Below are 23,206 nucleotides of genomic sequence, written 5' to 3' on the forward strand. Positions count from 1 at the left end.
TGATGTTTAATTGAGTCAACTCAGCAAACTAAGTTACCTGGACTGTTCTGATTTAACTGAGGAGTTGACAGTATTAAAACTTAATATTTCAAGTTGGCCCAACAATTTAGATACTTTTAGTTGGATTGACTAAGAAAAATAAGTTGAAGTAACAAAAAACCCAAATTCCTTTTTACAGTGCACCACTAATAATATCAAAATAACGATAGAGACAAAACTATATATTTATCGAAAATGGACCCATGCATTAACAAGTGTGGGTAACCTAGATTCATCAGCAGACTTGGCGTGCTCAACTCCACGTATGAAAGATAGAACGGGTGCAGTCCAAAAAATTCAAAGCAAAAGAAAGGTTGTGACAGCACTCACTTTAAGTTAAATACTTTTTAATTCATAAAAGCTGCTCGGCAGCGAGAAACGGACGCGTTTCGGCAATAAGCCGTCCTCAGCGTTACCAGGTCAGTGGGTGTGTCCACTATTTAACACAAAGCCATGCTTTAAAAAGTATTTAAAGCAGATATCAGCGGCACGGCCGTTTCGGCTAATGCTGTGTTCAAGGCAGGCTTTTGAAACCGTAAGTTACAGCTTCAAGTCACAACTACGACTTGGTAGCGTTCCAGGTAACCCGTAGCTCGTGTTTTTACCGTCCTGTTGTCTGTGAAAGTTCCCTATAACGGCCACTCGTAACTTCCGACCCGTGAACTCGTACCAGATCGAACTGGTATGACTTCACAGGAAGGAAAAACACAAAGTACGAGTTTCCTTGAACGCACCATGAGTTAGCAGCCCCCGCCCTTGTCAGGCATCAATTGGTCCTCGTGCTACGTCACCACATTCATGCGCATCCCTTGGCTGCACACACAGCCCTTCATGCCGTTCTCTCCCCTCATTGGATAACACTTGTATCCCACAAGGAAAATTTTCTCCTCGGGTTACAGCAGAGCAGAGTGACGGAGAGACTCGTGTTTAGGCTGAAATACTTCATGTAAGTGATTGCTGACGGAAAATAGGACTATTTAGGACTTATATTAACAAAAACATTCCACTGATATCTGCTTTAAAAAGTGAGTGCTGTCACAACCTTTCTTTAACCTAGATTCATCCACATTAAAATGAGACTTTTTTTATTGTCGCAGAATTTTTCGTTCTGCCGGCTATTTCTTGACATTACTATGCAATTACTTGTTATTTATTGACATTATCATGTAGTTAGCGGCCTGTAAATTAAAGGGTTACCAAGGAGTGCTTTTTATTTTTTATTTTTATTTTATTTTTTTTTTACATTTTTTGATAAATTAGAGCTTTCATTATAGATTGGTGTTTAAAAAAAAGTGCACAAAAAGTGAATGCCACTGTACATCCAAAATGAGACGGAAAACATCCACTTATCCAGGAGGGGGCTGGACAGGTTTATGAACGGACTGATATGTCAAGACAAACAACTGCGCACACAACAATATCCACACCTATGGGCCATTTACTCATCACATTAACCCTAGTGTGTATGTCTTATGGGAAAGAAGCTGGAGTATCCGGGGGCACAGCGAGAATATACAAGGCTCCACATAGAAAGGCCCCAGATCCTCGGGCCATTCCTGTGAGACAACAATACCAACTACTATTTCACCATGTCATCAGTCAGAAAACATTCAGTATAAATATTTTTTTTATTACAGTATTTTATGGGTTTATTTAGTTTAAGGATATGTTTCCAATCCCCAAACTCCTAATCCTTTTATTCATTTCAAAAACCCAAAGTGACCAAACGTGGTGGGCAATGATGATTATATGGAGGGATGGAGCCAAACCTCCAAAGAAGAAGATTTAAATGATGCTACCAATTAATGCTCCACTTAGCCCTTTCTTATATGATTGTATAGATTATGTGTCACAAAACCCATGAAGGTTTTGTAGGGAAGTCATGCAGGCCACAGTTCTCAGAGAAAGCTGATTCTAGGTCAACTGGACTTGGTTGTAGATTGATTGTAAAGACCAAGAAGCTTCTTCAGTTCTGGATGAGAGATTAAACATCTTCAACATCTTCAATAATCTACAACCAAGGCCAGTTGACCCAGATTCAGTTTCTCAGAGATTACATGCTCATGCATAACCCTGTACCTGGGGCCTTTCTGGGTGGAGTTTGTATGTTCTCCCTGCGCCTTCATGGGTTTTTCTCAGGGTTCTCCGGCTTACTTCCACAACCCAAGGACATGTTTTGGGGTGTTTCCCGTAAAGCAGTGGCCACAATCCTTTTAAAATTGCCTGTAAGTGTGAATGTGAGTGTGAAGTTGTTTGTCTCTGTGTGTCAGCCCTTGTGACCCAGGATGTATCCCCCTCCCCTCAAGCACAGGACAAAATGTGTAATGTAAACCTTCTATGCACATTATCATTCATAAGTCATTTGTTTGGACATCAGGATTGCTGGACAGAGGCCACCGATGCCTAAATATAAAGTGTGAATGCTGTTTGTTGATTTAGAGTGAACAGAAGTCTCTGTAACACCACAGCCCTGCTGGTCTCCAAAGAGCAACGTGCACATCACAGTTAATATCAAATACTTTTTATTCATCTTTCTGAAATAACAAAAAGAAAAAAAAAGAAAAGAAAACAAAAACAAAACAGAAAAGGAGTCATTTAGGGAATGAATCGCCATCAGCAACAAATAAACAGGTTAAAAACCAGCAGTTGTTTTTGAAGTATAGCCTAAAGCTGCCTGCCCCCATCTCTCTCTCTCTCTCTCTCTCTCTCTCTCTCTCTCTCTCTCTCTCTCTCTTTTATCACAGTGGCTGTGTAGCCTGAGGTTATTTGAAAAAGAAACTGCCATCAGAAGAAAAGTAAAGATTGAATGTCTCAGTCAAAGGACATTTCTTTAAAATGCAGCCCAATGCTCAAACCATCAGAATAATAATACGGTAATAATAATACATATTTATGTTAAATAGAAACAATACATTTTAATATTAGACTATATCAAATTAAATCTTTGTGGTGAAATCTTCAATTAATGCACATAAATCCTGAGCCTATATTTTTGTCTGGGGATAACAAAGTCGAATTATGATTTTTCCATATTGCTAAGCAAAAAGAAAACAACATGAGCAGTGACCTGACCTTTTGCTGTCACTCATACAGTGTGTAAACTGTTTCTGCAGTGCAAACAAAAACAGCAGGATAATCAAACAGCAGGTCAATGACAGAAAACAAAGAAGGTAGTGATGGGAACGATAGTAGAGCAGCCTACAGGCTTGTGTTTATGATAATATTTCTTATAATAGTGTCACTTTCACGCGTAACTTCTTGGACGGATGCTGTGTCTGTAGCTATTGACAACAAGTTTATCAGTCCATTCATTTGCACACACAGCCAGAGTGTCGCTGCAGGATGTGACAAATGTGTGCAGCAGCCTCTGAGGTAGCTTTGAGTTTGAACTGATGCATCACAGACTGAGGCGCTCTCACTGAAACTTGGCATCAGTTGAGCGCACACGGAGCGAAGAGGCTCAAACTGCAGCGGCGGCAGGAGGACGGAGGGGAGCGCCCGGACTTTGAGGAACAACTAACTACACTGAAGAGACGCGACTTTGTTTTTACCGGCTTTCAAAAAAAGCGAATAAGAAAGAAGAGGGTTTCTGACTTGTGGCGAGTAGAGTGAGAGAGGACCAAGCCTGAGGTAAGAAACTGCATCATGCCCCATGCAACATGATCTCGTTCCTCAACGTGAAAGTGAGTGACCGAAGAGAAATGTTTGTTACAAATCTATCGCCTCTGGTTGAAGTGATGTCTGAAGTTTTTGTTTGGAGTAAATCTCTTGACTTCATTTAAAAAGCCTTAAAAAAACTTTAAGTTTAATTCCTAAATCAAGACTATGCTATAAAGGGATATTTAAGCTCATCCTCTATTCATCCTCTTCTTTAGGTTTCGTTTCCACCATGTCAACCAATGAGAGCTCAGTGTCAGACTGCAGGTCAGAGGTCAGACCCAGCAACAGCACCTGCAGTCAGAGGGAACTGTCCATCACAGCCTCCGCCATCTCCATGACCGTGGGCATCCTCTCCAACAGCCTCGCCCTCTTTATCCTGGTCAAATCCTACAACCGCCACCGGATCAAGTCCAGGGCGTCTTTCCTGCTGTTTGCCAGCAGCCTGGTAGTCACCGACCTGCTCGGCCACCTCATCAACGGCTCCTTGGTGATTTTTGTTTACAGCGCTCATAAGAAATGGGAGATGTTTGACCCTCACCGCATCGTGTGCTGCATCTTTGGGGCGTGCTTGGTTTTCTTTGGCCTGAGCCCCTTGTTCCTGGGATGTGCCATGGCAGTGGAGCGCTGCCTCGGGGTCACCAGACCCATCTTTCACTCCACTGTGTTAGCGCCCCGCCACATGAAAAGGCTGCTGGGATTCACCTGGCTGCTGGCTGCCCTGGTGGCTTTCCTGCCTGTGCTGGTGTGGAGGCCCTACAGGGTTCAGAGCTCTAGGAGCTTCTGCTTCTTCCCCATGGAGGAACCTAAAGACTGGCTGGACGTGCTCCTGCCTCTGCTTTTCTCTTTGCTGGGGCTCCTGGCCCTGCTGCTCTCCATTGTGTGCAACACTGTGACAAGCTGCGCTCTGGTGCTGGTCAGGCTGCGCCGCAGTCTCCACTGCAAAAGCACATCTTACCACATAGAGATGATCTGCCAGCTCCTGGCTATTATGTTGGTGTCCTGCGTTTGCTGGGGCCCCTTACTGGTAAGAGTTTTTATCTTCAGCACCATTTACTTTACCACATGACATGAAAAATCACAGAGTGCAGGCTGACACTGCAGGAGCTGTTAGGTCAGTTCAGAGCGGCTTGTTTCCTACTACCTCACACAGCATAAAAATGAGCTGAAACTTAAAAGAAAAAAATGTCTTTACTCTCTTAAATCAGTTTATCAATTACCCACCTATTCAGACATACATCCCATTGCTCTTGTGATCTTTACGCTTTCTAAGCTAGTTGCCAGTGTTGATGCTCTGATCAAGTCCAACATGACTGTCAGAGACGGTGAAATGGGTTTTGAAAAAAGACTGGATGGTCCCAGTAATTGTGATGTGCGATGAAAAGATGGCTCAGATGGTTGTTAAAAAATACTGCTGCTTTTCCTTTGCAATCTGCCACTCTGAAGCTCTTATCTGCTTGTTTGTCACAGCAAGACTCAAACACTTACCATGAATAGTTTACTGTGCAGCTTTTCCCGTAAATTTACATTACGTGCAGCACACCCTTCAAAATATCCACTTTCCTTTGACTGAACAAGACGTGCATTTCAAGCTCCCCTACAGATGTGCTCTCTGTACCATGGTCCCTCCATGTGCCTTATTGCTGCTCCCAAGAGGACACTCTCATCAGCTCAATACACCCCTAACAACCCTGCAGTGAAATGGCAGAAACTATGATCATATTTTTGACATCACACTCTGCAAATGAAGTTTTGGTGATTTAACAGCAGGTTTTCCCCAATGCTGTTTTCTTTGATGACAAAAACATGTTGTAGTGCTCACAGTGTGAAGCAGCTTGAAAACAGGAATTAATTCTTCAGTCTATAGCTGTTTTTATTTTAAAGCCATAAAGTAAAAGATGCCTGTTGAATCACTGAACATCTGTGTAATATAATGACTGAGATGAGAAGATGCCTAATGACACATAATGGCTGCTTAAAGATTCTTGTGCATAGCAATGACTGAAATATTATTCCAATGAAGCATTAAAAAAGAAATCTGAGGATACAAGGGGGAGCTTTCAATTACTCATTACTCATTCTAACATGAAGAATTACATGCATCAATTATTTTAAATAATTCACTGCGTTGAATTGTTGCCTAATTTATCCAGATTCAAGATTCTGAATTCTTTATTTGTGTGATTTATCTTTGTGTTGTTTTGTTGTCCACCAGGTTCATGTCACCATTCTTAGTGCTGGCGCCAAAGACCGACCCGCAGCTGTCACTCTGCTGTTGGTGGTACGCATGGCCACATGGAACCAGATCCTGGACCCCTGGGTCTACATCCTGCTGAGGAGGGCTGTGCTGAGGAGACTCTTCATGCTGCTCCAGTGCTGCTGGCCCTCAAAGTCCCATCAGCTACGGAGTTGGCACTGCAGCACGGTCCGCAGCTCAGTGGAGGGAAGCAACCATGACATGGCTCCGCAAGACTGCAGCTTGCTTGGTAGAGTGCGTCCCCCAGATACCACCATCAAATCCATCACCTGAACCCTGGTCTGAGTGGTTTAGATGTGAGAGCAGGAGGATGCTGTGGAGAACTCTGAACTTATTGTTCTTAACTTCCAGATGTTTTGTGCATCCGCAGCATCTGTCTAAAGTGTTCACAGTGTTAGGGTGGTCTAGTTATTCCTTCATTGTGTTGTAAGGAGTTGCATGTCTTTGTTATTAATCCTGCAGATACTGTATGTTCATACAGCTGCTTCAACTGTGCTCTTAGCCTCATACTGAATGTGTGTGATTATCTTTGTGTTATAATATCACACCTGGTATTGGCAGTAGCTCTGCTCATAGGTCTGCATTATTATATAGTTTTAGCAGAACACTTCTATCAGCATAAAAATGTGCAGATTAACATGTTGTTAAATGCATCATCAAGTATTGAAGTAGGTTTGAAGTATTTGCCATTATTTATTTGAGTGTTAATTATTGTAACATGCAGATATTGGGTTATCACAGTCTATTCATGTTTTAATGAACGTAATAGATGTACATCTATCTATCTATCTATCTATCTATCTATCTATCTATCTATCTATCTATCTATCTATCTATCTATCTATCTATCTATCTATCTATCTATCTATCTATCTATCAGAAAAATACAATGCTTATAAAGTATCTCACTTTCCCCACTGTCCCCTTTTCAATTTCAGATCTCTGGGTCTGACTATGATGGTGATATAGCAAAATAAATAAAAAGTATTACTAAATTGAATGCTGTTAAATATGTTTTTATTAAAATAAGCAGGAGACAGTGTAATGCGTAGTTGAGGGACTATTTTATGAGTGTCTTGTTTGGCGTCATTAGAGATCTTTATAGTGTTTGCTTACAGCTTTTCTCAATCGCTTTGGCACATTTCTCAGATCAGAATTGAAATTCTCAAAACTACTTGTTCAATCTTCACATCATTGTGTCACTTGTGCACATCATCATCCTCATCATCATCATCATCATCATCATCTTTATTCACATATAGAAAAGGTATTAAAATCATTAAAATATTTGTAATTTCATATGTGAAATGGGACACCCTGAGAAGCTCAAGAGCTTTTAAAAGGGGCCCTGACACAAAAATGACAGGAATACCGGTACATACACAGGAAGGAGACATACAAACATACATAGACATACACATAACCACATAACACATTTTGCGTGAAATGAACCCAAAATATATTCTAAACACTCACACTCCGATCCTCATATTTTCACGCCACAGGGTAATCTACATTTCCATTCACACACTCACATACAACCCATAACCCCCCCCTCAAAGGAAAAGAAAAGAGAAAAAAAAGTAGTCTGGTCAACATCAGTCATCATAATTGAAAACATGAGAAAATTACATCACTATCATGCATATTTCAGCAGCAGTTGCCTCTTCAGTCTCTTTTTGAAAACAAGTGCAGTTGAAGATCTTTGTCGAGATCATCAAAAAAGCAGTTTTTAATTTCTTTGAACAAGTTGCAAATGCTTTGGTACATTGGTCGCTACATACACTTTGGCCGGAGCACAACACAATGTTACAATGTCTGACAATGGAAGGACAAGGAATTGGACTACAACAGCACTGCATGTACAGTTTTCCTATGCCTATAAGCTTCACATTACACTGACGGCGCTTATTTCTGAGCGTGTGTCAGTGTCTGCCGTAAAGCGTCCTGTAGGTGGCAGCAGGTCCCTTGTTGTCCTGCAGGTGGTCGCAAACCAAGACGAAGGCGACGACGAAGAAGAAGAGAAGCGTCCATATGGTCCGTGACGTCATCTCTTCCTCATCACCACCATCTTTCGGCGGCGCATGTGTGAGTCTGTGTGTGTGGAGTGGACGTCCGAGCAGGTTTGTGATGATAAACGTCGATTTGTGCGCAACGCGTGTGCGAGTGTGTGGTGTCGGTGGAGTGAGCGGTTGTTGGTGTGTGGCCGGAGCGGAGCTGTCGGGCCGTGTGTCGTGTGTGTGTGTGTGTAGCCTAGGCTATGTGTGTGTACGTGTGTGTGTGTGCAGTCTGTCAGGCCCCTGTGTTGTGTTTTCATCTCTGCAGCAGCTAAACAACACACACACACACACGCATACACAGAATATTTCGATCAGACTAGTTGCAACAGGTCTCAGATATTACTGCAGATCTCTCACTCTTGTCACTCTTTTCGTCTCTGGTGAAAGAGTTTTTCTGCAGCAATGCCTGTTGTATATCTCACCATCCTCCTCCTTCTCGTTATTTGCATCTCTGTGTCGCTGCAGGTGAGAACATGAATCAAGAGAAACTGGCAAAACTTCAGGCCCAGGTCCGGATAGGAGGAAAGGTGAGTTGAGTGGGCCACAGGGGTTGAAACACACATCTGTCCAATCAAAACTGAAGCTCTGACACTGTTATAACCTATGTATTGTTTGTTGTGCATGGTTTACAATGTTGACAGCATTAACTGAAACGTGTAATTGGGTTAACATGGTGTCTTACAGTCCCATCAAAGTGAATACACAGTGTCTGAGAATGTGGCTCACACTCCTAACTCTGATGTTCAAAGTAAATAAAAACTTCTGCTCACAGTCCAACTGTTAAAACAATTTCTCTTTGACATGTAACTATTGCGATCGTCGATTCATTCTGTGAGTCATGTATCATGCAAATACACCATGTAATAACAGTTTCTATAGATGTGGAAGTTTTGCATACTTTATGATTCTGCAGAATTCTTGTATAGACCGTTGTGATGAGCGCTGCTCCATTATTTTCTGATATTTCACAGACCAAACTATTAGTGCAGAATCAGATGAAATAAAATTGAAAGAGCAAGTTCTGAGTCAGACTCAAATGGGTGGATCAGTTTCCTGATTTCCCTTCCCCTGTTCTCTCCTGTCTCTCTCTTCTGGTTCTTCTTTTTTTAATATGTCTTTATTGAAGAAATTACAAAGCATGTGACATCTGAAGATATAAATGGAGAAAGGCTTCCTTATGGTTTTCCACTTTTCCATAGAAACAAATTGAACTCTGACACCCATTCCCTTTCAACAACTTATTTAAAATGATGAGGACAAAAAGGGGGGAGGGGCAAGGGGGAAGGGGAGGGTTGCCTTTAAGAATGGGGAAGAGGAATAGATAAGGGGATGGGATTGAGGGAGAAAGACAAATGAGGTAGGTTAAACAACAATAATAAGAATGATTAAAAAAAGAAATGAAGGAAAAAACTCTTCTGGTTCTAAAAAACAACCACAAGTATGTGTTGGAATACATTTGTATTTTGGTGGGGAGATAAAACAAATACATGTGTGGTGTTGGAAACAAAGAAATGACAAACTAGTCTGAGAAATCTCTTACCAGTAAGTAATGAAAATGCTTCTTTAGAGGCCACACTGTCATAGCAGAATACAGCTGAATACTGAAGTGTGACAGAGAGACCATGAAGCTGCTTTTGGAGGAACATTTGAGATGTAAACACATCATAGTTGTTTCTATCAGCACTATATTTTTTAAATAAATACCTACTGTATGTATCCGACCGCTCACCTCAACCTTAATAAACAAATCACATCAGAGGCTTCGTTGTGAATGGAAAGTGTTGTCCTCCTGCAGCTGCCGTACAGCCGACAGGCCACCGTCCGCCACAGGAAACAAAGTTTACAACTAGTTCGATAGACACTGTCACACTGACACTGTCAAACCGAGAGTTTGAATATTCCCCTCTCATCTATGGTCAAAGCAGCCATGGCATAGAGGTTTACCCGATCGTGGGCAGAGTCAGACGGCTCTTCACACATTACAGGATGCAGCTGGGATGATGCTGCATTCAAGACAACTGAGAAAACTAAACTAAACTAATTTTGACAGCCCTTTATGTTATGGTGGCATCATGATGCATTTTTATTTACAGCAGCAATAGATGAATGAAATGTTAAGAATGAGCTTTACATTACCACTTTCAAATTATTTGAGCTCTTATAATATAATACAGTATTTAAGGTTTAGCAGTGAAACAACAGTTATTATTCACATGTGTAAGACAAAACAACAAATCTGTAAGATTTATGCCAAGTCAGCTCAGAAATAGCAGCAACAACTTATTCAACAGGTTTTGAACAGAATGAACAATATCAAGAACATCGTGTTGGATGATAAAGATAAGATTTTTCAATGTATTGTTGCCACTATTAGCTCTTTTTCTTCTCCTGGTGCTGTCTGAGTCCTCTGTCCACGCTGGTTTCAGGGCTCTGCACGCAGGAAGAAGAAGGTGGTTCACAGAACCGCAACAGCAGATGACAAGAAGCTTCAGAGTTCATTAAAGAAACTGGCTGTCAACAACATTGCAGGAATTGAGGAGGTAAATTGGTATGGATCTACGATACGAGGAAATCATACACTTGAACACACCTTTTTTTTGTGCATACATTTGATCGTGTGTGTGTGTGTGTGTGTACTAAGTGCTCATCTTCTCTCAGGTGAATATGATCAAGGACGACGGGACCGTGATCCACTTCAACAACCCCAAAGTCCAGGCCTCTCTGTCCGCCAACACCTTCGCCATCACGGGGCACGCCGAGACCAAGCAGCTGACGGAGATGCTCCCGGGCATCCTCAGTCAGCTGGGAGCAGACAGCCTCAGCAGCCTGCGCAAACTGGCAGAACAGTTCCCTCGGCAAGGTGGGTGGGCCTCTCGAGACCTGTGACATTTCACAGTTCGTATAAAAAGAGGAGGGTGAGAAGTTGTGTAACAGCTGTGGAAGGCTGACACATAAAAAAAAAAAAAAAGAATCACACTATTTGGATGTAATTTTTGCATCAACACATAAGTGATGGAAAGTCCTGTTTCCACTGCTGCAAAGGAGAGGGATTATAGTTTGACTTTTAGTAAAGATTAGTCACTTCCTGTGAGCTTTAGCAGCTCCTTTGCGGTTAGGATGATTAGGATGGTGCGTACTATTTACATATTTGTCTTGTGTAGTGCAGCTTAGATACGACACTGCAGAGTTGGGATAGACCCACTTAGTTTGCAGCCCTGTTTTTGTATAAAACATCTATTGCAAGTTTATGTTGACGTCCTCATGGGTGAGATGTTGAGCCGTAGGGAGCAGCAGCAGTGAGTGACCGACAGATTGGACCTTCTGGTGTCAACATGAAGGAACCAACTAGTGACCAACTATTACTTTTTGTTATTATCACTGCTGGCTCACATAACATGGACTTTTTTTTCTTTTTGTATTGTTTTCACTAAACCTTCTCCTTTTTTACATAGAGGCTGTGGTGTGTTTGTGAAGACAGTTTATAAAAACAGATTTGAGAGGTCAGGCTGTGTAAACGGATGATCAGATGATCACTGACTAATAGAATCACTGTAATCTGTAAACTAAGTTGTTCCTTTATTGGTTTTGGTGTTATGGTGAATCCCATTAGTTGTTATCTTCAGGGGCGGGATTATCTCTGTTAATAAAAGGATAGGGATTATTTTATTCTGTCTATTCGTTATTGCCATTAAAACCCATGGAGATTCAAAAGAACAATGTGTTAATTCATGCAGTATGAATAATGTCTTAACAAATTTGGACACTGTAGTTTGTAGCAATCAGGGATAGATAGTGTTTTTATTAGGGACTGTTTTCAGCTGCAGACTAATACACGTTAGCTGCTGTGTTCAAATAAACCACAGGGCCAGTGTTTGTCACAATTAAATGGAAATTGTCACTGAAGAAAAATGCTGTTGCTACACAGATGATACTTTTTCTTTTGATTGTGGTCTTCTCATGGGATTTGTTGACAGTCAGAAAAATATAGTCTGTCAGACATGTTACTGTATGTTACTACTGTTTCCTAGTAGTCAATAAGTAAAAATATAAAAGCTATAATTTGTTTTTTGTTTGTTTTTTTATATTTCATCTCAGCTCTTGACAGCAAGGCTCCAAAGGCAGAGGACATTGAGGAGGAGGATGACGATGTTCCAGGTAAGGACCATTAGTTACTGTATATAAAAGTCAGACTTTTATACATTTTGTCTGCTACACAAATTTCTCAAAAGGCCATCCTAGAATATGACCATCTTTATGTTTTTTTCTCAGTGTAGTGTCTATTTTGTCTCCTTAAAAACACAAATTCAGTTAAGTACATTTGATATTGACATCATGTTTTTTTTTTTTTCTTTTCAGATCTGGTGGAGAACTTCGATGAAGCTTCGAAGAACGAGGCAAACTGACACACGTGAGCTTCAAACGCTGCTGCAGGTGGACTGGATTGGACTGGACTGCAAAGAAAGTGACACCTGCTCCGGTGTTTTTAAGTCTAGTTATCCAGACATATCAAACACTACCCCCACAAAAAAAAAAAACAGACTTTTATACTTTACAACGACCCGACCCAGGACGTGCTCCTCAGACTGGCTTGTGCACTTAAAAAAAAAGAAAACAAATCCTCCTGGTAAATGGTTAAAGCCCTTCACCACATTGTCAGTCATGGTCAGGATTACAGTGGTCATTAAAACTAATCTTAAGATTTTTTTCGTTTTTTGTTTATGAAACAAAATAAAAGGGATTTAACATTTTTTAGATGGTGCTGTGGTCATTGAGAAGATTCACTGCAGCTTTGCATGGAGACAATCAACCACAATGATGGTGAGATGCTGGAATCTGACATGTTTGTTTTTTTTGTTTTTTTCAGTATGTGACCAGTTGTGCATTTTTTTTTTTTTTCATATCAAGCATCATATACAGTGGCTGTGTTGTGTTGTGGTGTTGTGCTGGCTGGCTCGCTGCTCTGCTGGCTGTGTGTAGCCAGCAAACTGGGGAGGGACATTTCTGCACACCTCTTGAGTTTCCTCAAAGAGCTGCAGAGAGGCACAGGGGAGGAGGGAGATCACACAGAAGAGGGTGTGAGGGGGGGAGTGGGAGAGGAGCAAATTCATCCCATCCTCCGATTGTCAGCAAGAAACTGCTGCTTGAATCCGCTTCCTTCTTCTTCCTTCTTCTTCTTCTTCCTCGGCACTCAGATGTAACGGGATAAAAAAAAAATGCTGAAGTTCTTCTCTGCGCGGGACGACGAGAATGAAAGCCTGCTGGGGGGAATAACAGAGGGTAAGAGATGCGTGGACTGCACCGGGGTGGAGATGCTTCAGTCTATAGTCCCAATCATTCGTCCGTGTGTGTGTGTTACGGGATGATGATAGCCTACTGCGCGTCTGTGTTTGTCATAGAAAACCGCTGATACAGCATTTAGCAGCGCGTATAGTCCGCATCACCTGAAACGTATCTGTGTGTGTATGTTGCGCACATTCCCGTGTGAGGAGGACAGGCTGCGTACATGCCACACGCTGTCCGCAGACCTCTCCGGTGCCTCTATAAACACCAACTCGCTGTGTCCTGCGTGCTGCGCTGATGTAACGGGATGCGGGGTTTTTTTTTTTGAGTGTCGCATTGCCGCCGGCCTCGGTTCCCCGCGAGCGCATTAAACATTTGCACGTGTGTTGCTCGGTTGAATGCGTCACTGTCCCGGGAAACGAGCGCGAGCTGCTCACAGAGTCGCCTCCTCCTCCTCGGTGTCGGTGTCGGTGCAGCCACACCGCCGCCACCGTCTCGGGCAAATCTACAGTGTGTGGTCCGCAGCATCAACGACCACGACCCGCCTTCTCGTTTTCTTGTTTTTTCTCTCTCCCCTCAATACAATGGTGAGGGAGCTGCAATGCAGTTTAACCTGGAAAAGTTATCTCACCCGATTTCACATATGGGATCAGATTCTCTCCATCACATATCTTTTTTTTTTTTTGCTAATTTGTGCCAAACCTCCAAATCCAATATGTACTGAAAATATGTTGTGTGTAAAATGTGGCTGTGTGTTGCTGTAGGCTACTTACATGACACCTTTACTGCTTGTTTTAGTCCTCATGGGTTATAACTATTCATGAATCACTGAGCTCAATGAAACAGCAGCTCTGGATGCATTAAATCCCTTTGCACTGCGTGCCGGTAATGTGCAGTAATGGTTATAATGTGGTCATCATGTTATGGAAGTGCAGCTTAAGCAGTAATTTACCTTTCTGTTGAATGTGCTGTTGATATTATGAATGGGGAGGTTACACGATGGACTAGTGCCTATACTATTTATTTACCATGAAATACGTACACAGTCCTTTACATGGAGTGCATTCTCAGGTTAGTGGAGGATTTTAATACCAAAGCATTTTTATTATCTTACATACTAATGTGTGTTTGGTCTATTAACAAAGGCATATCGATTAAGAAATGACCAGTGTAAAAAAAAACAAAAAAACAAATGTGGTGAGTCTGAACACCTGCAACTTAAAACCATCTGTAAATCCTCAAGGTACCATAAAGGTGTTCAATATGAGATGCTACACAGAGCCAATTAAACACAAAACCAATACTGAACCCCTCTAGGGAACCAGCAGCTATGTGGTGTCATCAATCGACTCTACAACAATTATTGGTTCTACATCAAAAGTCCCCATAGCTCCACATTCTTTGCTCTGTCTCCCTGTGATCAGCTCTCAAGGACGACCACAGGCTGGTGCCACCTTTAGTGATGATTGAAAGCCGTGAGGTGTGTAAGAGGTGATGGTCTAAATTAGCACATGCTGTTAAATGGCCACTTAGCACATGTGAACACAGCTTTTCCCACCCACCCAGTCATTATTAATGAGCGCGCATGCATGCATGGTATGCCTAAGTGTGTGTGTGCTTGACAGGAAGAGCGATAGAGCAATCGAGTGTTCATGATATCATCATGTTCCCTCTCGAAACAGATGAAGGAGACAATCCGTCTCTTCAGGACACCAAGCATCACTGGCTGAACAGACCCTGCCTGCTGGTGCTCAAAGATGGGGACGTGTCAAAACCCAGACTGGGCTGCGGACAGATCAGACCAGAATCTCCCTCTAAAGCCGCTTCAGATGCAACAGTCAGAACCACTTTTGCGCCAGATGGTGAGCAGAAGCCATCTGAGCATCCTGCCAAATTCGCTTCACCCTCCCAGCTGGAGGAGGGCAGCTGTACTGTGACGGCCATCTCCTCATGGAGAGAGGGCTGTTTCGGGGAGACGTCCAGCCCCCTGGTGCTGAGCCCTGCCGAGGCCGCGTGGCCGGAGGACGAGGAGGAGGCGGAGGTGGTGGTGGAGGAGAAGAAACCCCAAGCTCTCCCGTCGAAGGAGGACTCTGTGATCGAGGAGAAGGAGCTGGAGGAGAGCGGGCTGGAGCAGCAGCAGCAGCAGCAGCAGCAGCACCAAGAGCAGCCCTGCAGCTCAGAGGCGACTGCAGTACCTTCTGCTCGTTCACAGGAGGAGGCGTATGGCAGGGCGTCCAGGGAGCTCCCCGGTCAGTTAAAGATGGCCAAAGCCAACGGAAGAGATGACACAAACGCCAGCAAGGCCCAGGCAGCCTGTGGGGAGGGAGCGGTGGGAGAGTGTGCAGCCTCCCCCGAGGATCCTGATAATGAGTGCCTGCAGAGCCCTGCTGGTATCCTGTCCAAGGACCGGGGCAGTGTCCTCGGAGAGGTGGCGCCAGTGTGGGTCCCTGATGCTCAGGCGCAGGTCTGCATGAAGTGTGGGGTGAAGTTTACTTTCACTAAGAGGAGGCACCACTGCCGCGCTTGTGGGAAGGTGAGGAAAAATGTCGTGTGAAGGAAGCATTTCAAGTAAATTATAATTAGAAGTCCCCTTGCAGAAAGTGACTTGATAGTCCGTGTGTGTCTGTGTGTGCATGTTTGTCCTCATGTGGTGTGTGCATGTGTGTACCATCAGGTATTTTGTGCACTTTGCTCCAGTCTGAAGTTCAGACTTACACATCTGGATGGCAAGGAGGGACGAGTTTGTGTCTCCTGTCACTCGACTCTCATCAAAAGTGAGGACTCTGTTGTTATTTCCTGTTAAAGTTAACAGACACCAAGTGAAAAAGTTTGCATAAGTAATTCTGACATTTTCTCCTCAGGGACGCCTCCGAGGGGGAAAAGGAGGGTGTGGTTCGCCGATGAAATCCTCACCAACAAGCAGTCAGAGTCTGCTCCGACCACGCCACTCAGAGGGCCGACGTTCTCGCCGCTCATGAGACAAGCGCTGGGTGGGCTGGTTAAAAGTCCCGTGGGTTCACCACAGATCAGGAGAACCCTTCGGCCACATGGGACATCTATCAACGTAGGATCAGCCGAAAACATGACAGCACAGACAAAACTGTGGAGAACATGATGCTTGTTTAAGGGAAATCATAAATGTTAGTGTTTAGAGTTTTAACATGTGAGAACAAACCTGGATGTGTCTTTCTGTTCCTCTAGGAGGCCTGTGGTCCTTACGGCTGGGGCACCACAGCTTTAGTGAGCAGCTCTGCCAACCTCATCCCCCTGGAGGGCCTGCCCCCAATCCTCACCTCCACAGGAGTCAAAGGAGGTAAGTCAAAGATTCAGCAAAAAAATAAAAGACAGTTTGCCTGTTTGTTCATGGTAGCCTTGGTCCTATAATCTGGTAATATAGTGCCTTCATGCCTTGCTCAGTGTGCATGGTCATGAGGCACGAGGAGATGGGAGTTCAATGCAAATTAGGCAGCACAAGGCGAGGTGAAGGACAGTTTGGTGATGACAAAAGAAAGGGTCGATGTTGTGTGAAGTTACAGCGGCAATTGCAGCGGAATAACCTGGATGAACACTTTTAAGCCTATCAGTGCTGAATGAAAAATTAATCAGCTGTTCCTGCCAGCGTCTGTCATCCACAACTGCTTTCAAGCTGTATCAAGGATTGCTTTTAGGCCATTAAATCCTTGCATCCACCTGAAGGCAGCAGGACACACACATACTATATGTTACATCTGCAGCCTCAGATTTAAAGTGTCTAAATATAGTGTTATTAACGTTTTTATATAAATAAATAAAATCATATACTTATTTTAGTCTAAATCCATCATAAGCATACATTTGAGTCAGACATCTGTACTGGGCCATAACAAATTCCCATGTTCTTGTATTATAAAAAATATGTTTCCTCTTACTTAATAGTCATGGCTACTCCCTATTGCTGTTACTGTAAATAATAACATGGACCCATCCTGCCTGGTTAAACACAGGCGTTTTAAATGATGACATTAATAAAAGCTGCCCGTCCTTGCATCTTATTTAGAGCCAAGTGTAGACAATGGTTATTAATCTTTACACAGCTTTATGTAATTAAGTTTCCCACATGAATCTTTTATGAGGCTAGTTTCTTTTTTTTCTTTTTTTTTTTTAAAGCTCAAAGCAGGAGTGTATGCCAAAGATACTGTAGTCTAATGGCCTTTATTGTGTTTTTCTTTTTTTTGTCCCCTTCAGATTACACTGTGGAGGAGCAGCCCTCTGAGATGCTGCTTATCCAGGAGCTGGAGAGTGGCAGACCCAAACCCCTGGTGTTTGTTCTTAATGCCAACCTACTTGCTATGGTCAAACTTGTCAACTGTATGTCTTTTTATGTTATTCTCACTGATGAATGTGTTACATGACCAATACAGTATGCATAACAAGTGATTTTATAGTTTTTCCTCAATCCCTTTGGCTAATTTTCTTATCATTTTCTGAACCTTAAAGGGGACATATTATGGATATATCACTTTTTGAAGGCTCTTCAACATATATTTGGGTGTTTGACTTGCCTCCCGGCCCCCAAAATATGAGAAATGACAAAAAATCTGTGATGTGCAGGTTCCCTAGGTTGAAATACACGTGGTTTTACGAGCTGTTCCCTTGGTTGTCTTCTAGTGATGTAACTAGGATTCAAATTTGCATAATACCACCCCTACCTGGGACCGGTAGAAGGGGCAGGACGGGGCAAGCAGTGGTTCATTTGCATTTAAAGGGACAGGCACTGAAACCAGCCGTTTTGAACAGGGCTGTTTTGAGAGGAGAAAAAAGAAAAGAGCTGTAATGTTTGCTCCTTGGGGTATTTTGACCAAAGCATGTCACAGATATGTCTTTAAGACACCTGGGAACTATTTTAACTATTTGTGGAATGGAGGCATAATATGTCTCATTTAAATGCAGTTTCATGGTACATCCAAACGTGCATGTTTACAAAAGATATTAAGCCATCCAAGACATTTCATTTACATTTCAAAACCTAGTTTCTGTGTCAGTTAATTGGCCAGTGTCACTGAAATCAAAAGTAGTTTTGTTGTTATTTGAGCCATACTGGTCAAAAAGTACAGACAGTCTTTCACCGTGACAGTCACAAATTTCAGTGCTTAAATGATGAAAGAATGTCTATAAGCTGTAAAGAAATTGACAATTTCACTGAGATTCCACAAATTAGTTTTGATCTACATGTGATTTTTGTGCAGATTCGTAGCAAAATGCTACTTTTGCACATGTGTCCCAAAACAGTGCAACTTGCTAACAGGGATGAGAAATTCTTATCTGTTTGGGGTGAGTGCCTCCACCTGTTTGAATTATAGACTAATAGTTCAGAGATTTGAGATGAATGTTTTGAAAAATGCTCGCCTTGTTTGATAATCAAGCCAAAGCCGATGATAAAAACTGCAGAATGATTTATTGCGCTACTAGATTCCTACAGAAAATTATTTACACTGAAGAAGAAAAGAGCTCATTTGAACATTCAATTGGCTCACTCTGTCATTTTCACAGCATTGTACGTCCGAAGTTTGGAATTCAAAATGTCTCTGACGTTGTGCCTTGATTGTGTGACAGATGTGAACAGGAAGTGCTGGTGCGTGACGACAAAGGGCATGCATGCTGTGGGCCAGGTGGAGGTGGTGGTGCTGCTGCAGTGCGTGCCCGAGGAGAAAAGCTTCCCCAAAGACATTTTCAGTCACTTCATCCAGCTGTACAGGGACACCCTCACAGGTCTGGAGCCGCTCACACTGAGCAGCGTACATGCTGTTGTTTTCAACACCTTATTTGACTGTCCACATCTGTCCACATCTGTTCTTTTGTCTCCTTTATTCCTACAGGGAAGGTTGTGAAACACCTCTCACTCTCCCTGTTTGGCAGCACTTTCCTAGGCACTGAGGAGCATGCAGGCTTCCTGTATGTTCAAGCCACTCTCCAGTCCCTCCAAGGTCTACCTCTGCCAAACCAGCCCTACCTCTTCGGCCTGCTGGTCCACAGAGCAGAGGTGGCCTGGGCTAAAACCTTTCCCTTGCGTCTCATGCTGCGACTTGGGGCAGAGTACAGATGTGAGCCAGTTGTTGGTATGAAATCTTGCGTCCGTACAGCTACAGGTCTCCTCCCAGATTACCCACTGTTTTTCTCTATTTCCAGTTTACCCGTGTCCTTTGTACAGCGTGCGCTTTAGGAAGCCCTTGTTTGGGGAAATAGGTCACACTATAATGAGACTACTAGTGGTGAGTTTGACATTTTGTGATGCAAAACCATATTTGGCATCATGAATAGGAGGTTTAGTGTTGTAATAGATCTTGACCTGTTTCTGACCTTGCTGTTCCAGGACTTTAGGAATTATCGTTACAGCCTACCAATGGTTCCGGGGCTCACTGTGGATCTAGAGGCCCAGAGGACCTGCATAAAGATACCCACCACTGGGTATAATGAGGTAACACTAAGCCTCGAAATGCTTCACAGTTATTTGCCACGGTTATGTCCTTTTTTACGTCATCTCCCTCCCCTCCTTCCCTCCCTGCTCACTTGTCTGGCATCAGCTAATGAAGGCTCTGAGTAAGTCCAACGAGCACGTGCTGGCCATAGGGGCGTGCTTCAACGAGAATGCAGACTCCCACCTCATCTGTGTGCAAGGAGACGGTGGCCAGTACCAGACCCAAGCCATCAGCATTCACAATCAGCCACGCAAAGGTGGGATGTCACAATATTAGATCCAGTAAAGGAGGAGAGTCACTGCAGTCACAAGTTTAAGTTTAATACTGAAGCTGATGCATTGAGGTTTATTTTTTTGATATTCAGATAAAAAGTTAAGAAAATAACACTTTCTGCACCAGACCACATAATCTATTAATCCAAACCCTCAATTCAGTTTTTTAATTCTATTTTGAATATGCATGATTTTAAGTTAAAGCTGTTTAAATAGGCCTAAGTGAGGTGAGCATTTCCAACATAAATACAAATGCATGTTGTGGATCCAATGAATGAATTCACAACATTGTCAAGGATATTGAATGTGTTACAATGTGCACATAAAACAACGTTAAACATGTTTCAATTTTCTGTAATAGTCCACCCATAAAAAAAATGCAATCGTATATTTCACACCACGATGAATTTCAGCTTCACAGAGACAAGCAGGTATAGATTAAAACATGACTTTGTATGTAAGGTCAGCAGTTCAGTCTGCCCAAGGGCAAATGTAAAAACAGTGGTTAATTGCATCTAGTCAGTGTTGCACTTTCCCTGGTTAAACACTAGATGATGCTAGATTATGTTTTTTCCCTCTCACTTGAAAGACCTTCCTGGATTGAAAACACCAGAGTCAAAGCTTGTATGTAAATGCTTCTTTCTTTCTTTCTTTCTTTCTTTCTTTCTTTCTTTCTTTCTTTCTTTCTTTCTTTCTTTCTTTCTTTCTTTCTTTCTTTCTTTCTTTCTTTCAGTAACTGGATCATGCTTTTTTATATTTAGTAGTGCTCTGAAAGCATCTGCGGGCTACTTGGCCAAGTCCAGCATTGTAGAAGGTAGGATGTCCACTCGGAGCGGAGTGTCAGCTTCACCTTGTCCTTGTTTTGAGTAGTGCATGATAACATCCCTGCCTTCAAGCTGGCTCATTCAGAATGTGTTGATTTTTGTATGTGTGTGTCTGTGTACACTTTAACAGACTGTTTGTCAAGGCGTGTGTACATGTTGATGTGTGTGAGTGTGTGTGTGTTTGTGTCTCCCTGTTGGTGTCTGTTTGTGTGTTTCTCCTGTATCGCTGTCCCTTCTCCCCAGATGGGCTAATGGTGCAGATCACCGTGGAAACCATGGCCGAGCTCCGCCGGTCGCTACGGGAGATGAAAGACTACACCGTCACCTGTGGACGGCTTGACCAATCAGACAGCCAGGAGCTTGTTTGTGTACAGTGGGTGGAGGAAAAATGCACTGTGAATAAGGGGTGAGTGCCCTCACCTGTTTGAAGCTTTTGTGCTCAAAGGAAACAGCATGGAGACCACATACAAACATAGATCAATGGAAATCAATGTATTTACAGTGTCTATAATTCACACCTGTCCAGTGGTAGTAATTAGTATCTGAGGTGTGAACTGTTGGTACATGTAGTCATTTAAATGACTGTCTCCCCCCAAGAGTTATAAGCCCCATTGATGGGAAATCCATGGAGTCCATCAGCAGCACCAAGATGTTCCAGAAGTCGGAGTACAAAGAAAATGGAAAGATCATCCGCTGGACAGAAGTACATATGAAGATCTATCTCATATAAAGATAAATCCACCTGATTCTGTCTACCACCTCCTTTTTTTTACATTTGTTTGTGAATGTCTTGTGCCAGGTGTTCTTTCTACAGAGGGGGGATCATCCCAAAGGAGGGGCGACCGACTCTGCTGAGCACAACCGGCTAACGGAGCGGATCGCCCGGGCGTTTTGCTTGGCTCTGTGTCCACACCTCAAACTGCTCAAAGAGGACGGGATGGCCAAGCTGGGGCTGCGTGTCACGTTTGATTCTCAAGAGGTCAGAGAAGAAGTCCTGTTATAATTGGTCTTATGTGTTCTCATCCTAACAACACACAAATAGATCTAGAAAAAAAAAGAAATTAAATCCTTTTTTTGCTTCACTTTTAATTATTTACAATTCTTTGTTATTTAGTTGTAAAACAGTTAGGTTCTTGGCTATAGAATAGGAGGTGTTCGGCTTACAATGGGTGAATTTAACCTGCAGTGAAGAGAGCATGCAACATACTATGAGTCACATCATGCACAGTTGTAAAGTTTATAGTTGTAAGCTCCAGGGTGTGACTCTGTTTAAATTAATTAGTGGTTTGTTGTGTAATTTCAGGTGGGATTTGTGGCTGGGAGCAATGGGCAGCCCCTCCCCGCGCAGTATCTCAATGCCCTGGATAGCGTGCTGATTCCTGTCATACACAGCAGGGGGCGCAAGAGGGGAGACGAGCCCATTGTGATGGAGCTCATCTTTTACATCCTGGAGAACATCACTTAGAGCGTGTGCACACACCCACACCCACACAAACAAACAAACAAACAAACAAACAAACACACCATAACACTGTTTCATCTTTTTAACCCTGACCACAACTCTGTCTCCAGCACGTCTCATCCGTGCTGCCATCGGTTCCAGGGCAATAAAAGCATTCAAAAGGGCGAACCAGACCACATCCAAGGTCTGCATCCATCTCATCCACTCACGAGTAGAGAGACGTGGTCTGACTCTTTAGTGGTTTTCTGATCTCACTCTACCCTGCAGAAGACAATCTGGGTACGCATGAAACCTATGATGGACCATCAGATCAGGGTGCTGTACTTGCACTGTAGTAGCAACTTCATAGCTTGATTATCATTCATGTCGCAATCTTCAATACAATTTCCAACACGGAAAAATACCTTTAAAGTGGGAGCTGGTTTCGGCCCCATGACCCTAAAGCAAACAGAAAAAGAGAATGACTTGAAATACTGTATGTAGTAGCTCTGTAGAGATTTGATGCACACTGAATGAATGCCTGGAGAATGTTTTCATACTGGATGTATTTTAACTGACTGCTAATGAAATGTAATGTCAGCCTGGAATTAAACGTGCAACGACGACTGAATGAGTGTCAGTTTATCGAGGACGCTCTGCACAACACTGCACTCTGTACATTTACTCTTGAAGAACTTGTACTTGAGAGAAGTGTTGCCATCTTAAACTCCTTTATACTTCTTTATCATATATACAACTGCTTTAATTAGAAATGCAAATAAACATTTCACACATACATGTATACATACAGTGGATCAATGCTGTACACCCTTTAACTTGAACCACCTTGTTACAGGTTTAACATGCCAAGTATTAAGTTCCAATGATTTTCTTCAAGACATGTTTCAAATTCTTAGACAG

The 23,206-nt window shown here is 42.7% G+C and overlaps 3 protein-coding genes across 4 annotated transcripts; all 3 read left to right on the forward strand.

Moving 5' to 3' along the window:
* Positions 1 to 3,602: 3,602 nt before the first annotated feature.
* Positions 3,603 to 6,456, forward strand: ptgfr (prostaglandin F receptor (FP)). The gene is made up of 3 exons (XM_085775405.1): positions 3,603 to 3,669; positions 3,915 to 4,723; positions 5,912 to 6,456. Exons 2-3 carry the CDS (start codon positions 3,929 to 3,931, stop codon positions 6,224 to 6,226), a joined length of 1,110 nt encoding a protein of 369 aa, XP_085631531.1. The 5' UTR covers positions 3,603 to 3,669; positions 3,915 to 3,928; the 3' UTR covers positions 6,227 to 6,456.
* A 1,515-nt stretch (positions 6,457 to 7,971) lies between these two features.
* btf3l4 (basic transcription factor 3-like 4) lies at positions 7,972 to 12,765 on the forward strand. Its single transcript, XM_085774129.1, has 6 exons — positions 7,972 to 8,076; positions 8,479 to 8,540; positions 10,440 to 10,553; positions 10,672 to 10,873; positions 12,109 to 12,168; positions 12,370 to 12,765. Exons 2-6 carry the CDS (start codon positions 8,487 to 8,489, stop codon positions 12,414 to 12,416), a joined length of 477 nt encoding a protein of 158 aa, XP_085630255.1. The 5' UTR covers positions 7,972 to 8,076; positions 8,479 to 8,486; the 3' UTR covers positions 12,417 to 12,765.
* Positions 12,766 to 13,061: 296 nt separating this feature from the next.
* Positions 13,062 to 22,916, forward strand: zfyve9b (zinc finger, FYVE domain containing 9b). Of its 2 annotated transcripts, XM_085774124.1 has the most exons (16): positions 13,062 to 13,290; positions 14,976 to 15,826; positions 15,968 to 16,067; positions 16,155 to 16,357; positions 16,495 to 16,606; positions 17,518 to 17,640; positions 18,886 to 19,041; positions 19,149 to 19,373; positions 19,459 to 19,541; positions 19,643 to 19,747; positions 19,854 to 20,004; positions 20,754 to 20,834; positions 21,088 to 21,250; positions 21,442 to 21,547; positions 21,644 to 21,823; positions 22,148 to 22,916. In XM_085774124.1, the coding sequence occupies exons 1-16, from the start codon at positions 13,227 to 13,229 to the stop codon at positions 22,307 to 22,309; spliced, it is 2,865 nt and encodes a 954-aa protein (XP_085630250.1). In that variant the 5' UTR covers positions 13,062 to 13,226; the 3' UTR covers positions 22,310 to 22,916. The 2 variants fall into 2 exon arrangements, 1 of the variants encoding a protein (XP_085630250.1); XR_015035707.1 differs by lacking the exons at positions 21,644 to 21,823; positions 22,148 to 22,916 and having other exon boundaries at positions 20,975 to 21,250; positions 21,442 to 21,526.
* Positions 22,917 to 23,206: the final 290 nt, after the last annotated feature.

Source organism: Trachurus japonicus, chromosome 4, assembly GCF_045865225.1.
Source record: "Trachurus japonicus isolate A0001 chromosome 4, Traja_1.0".
Taxonomy (NCBI): Eukaryota; Metazoa; Chordata; class Actinopteri; order Carangiformes; family Carangidae; genus Trachurus; species Trachurus japonicus.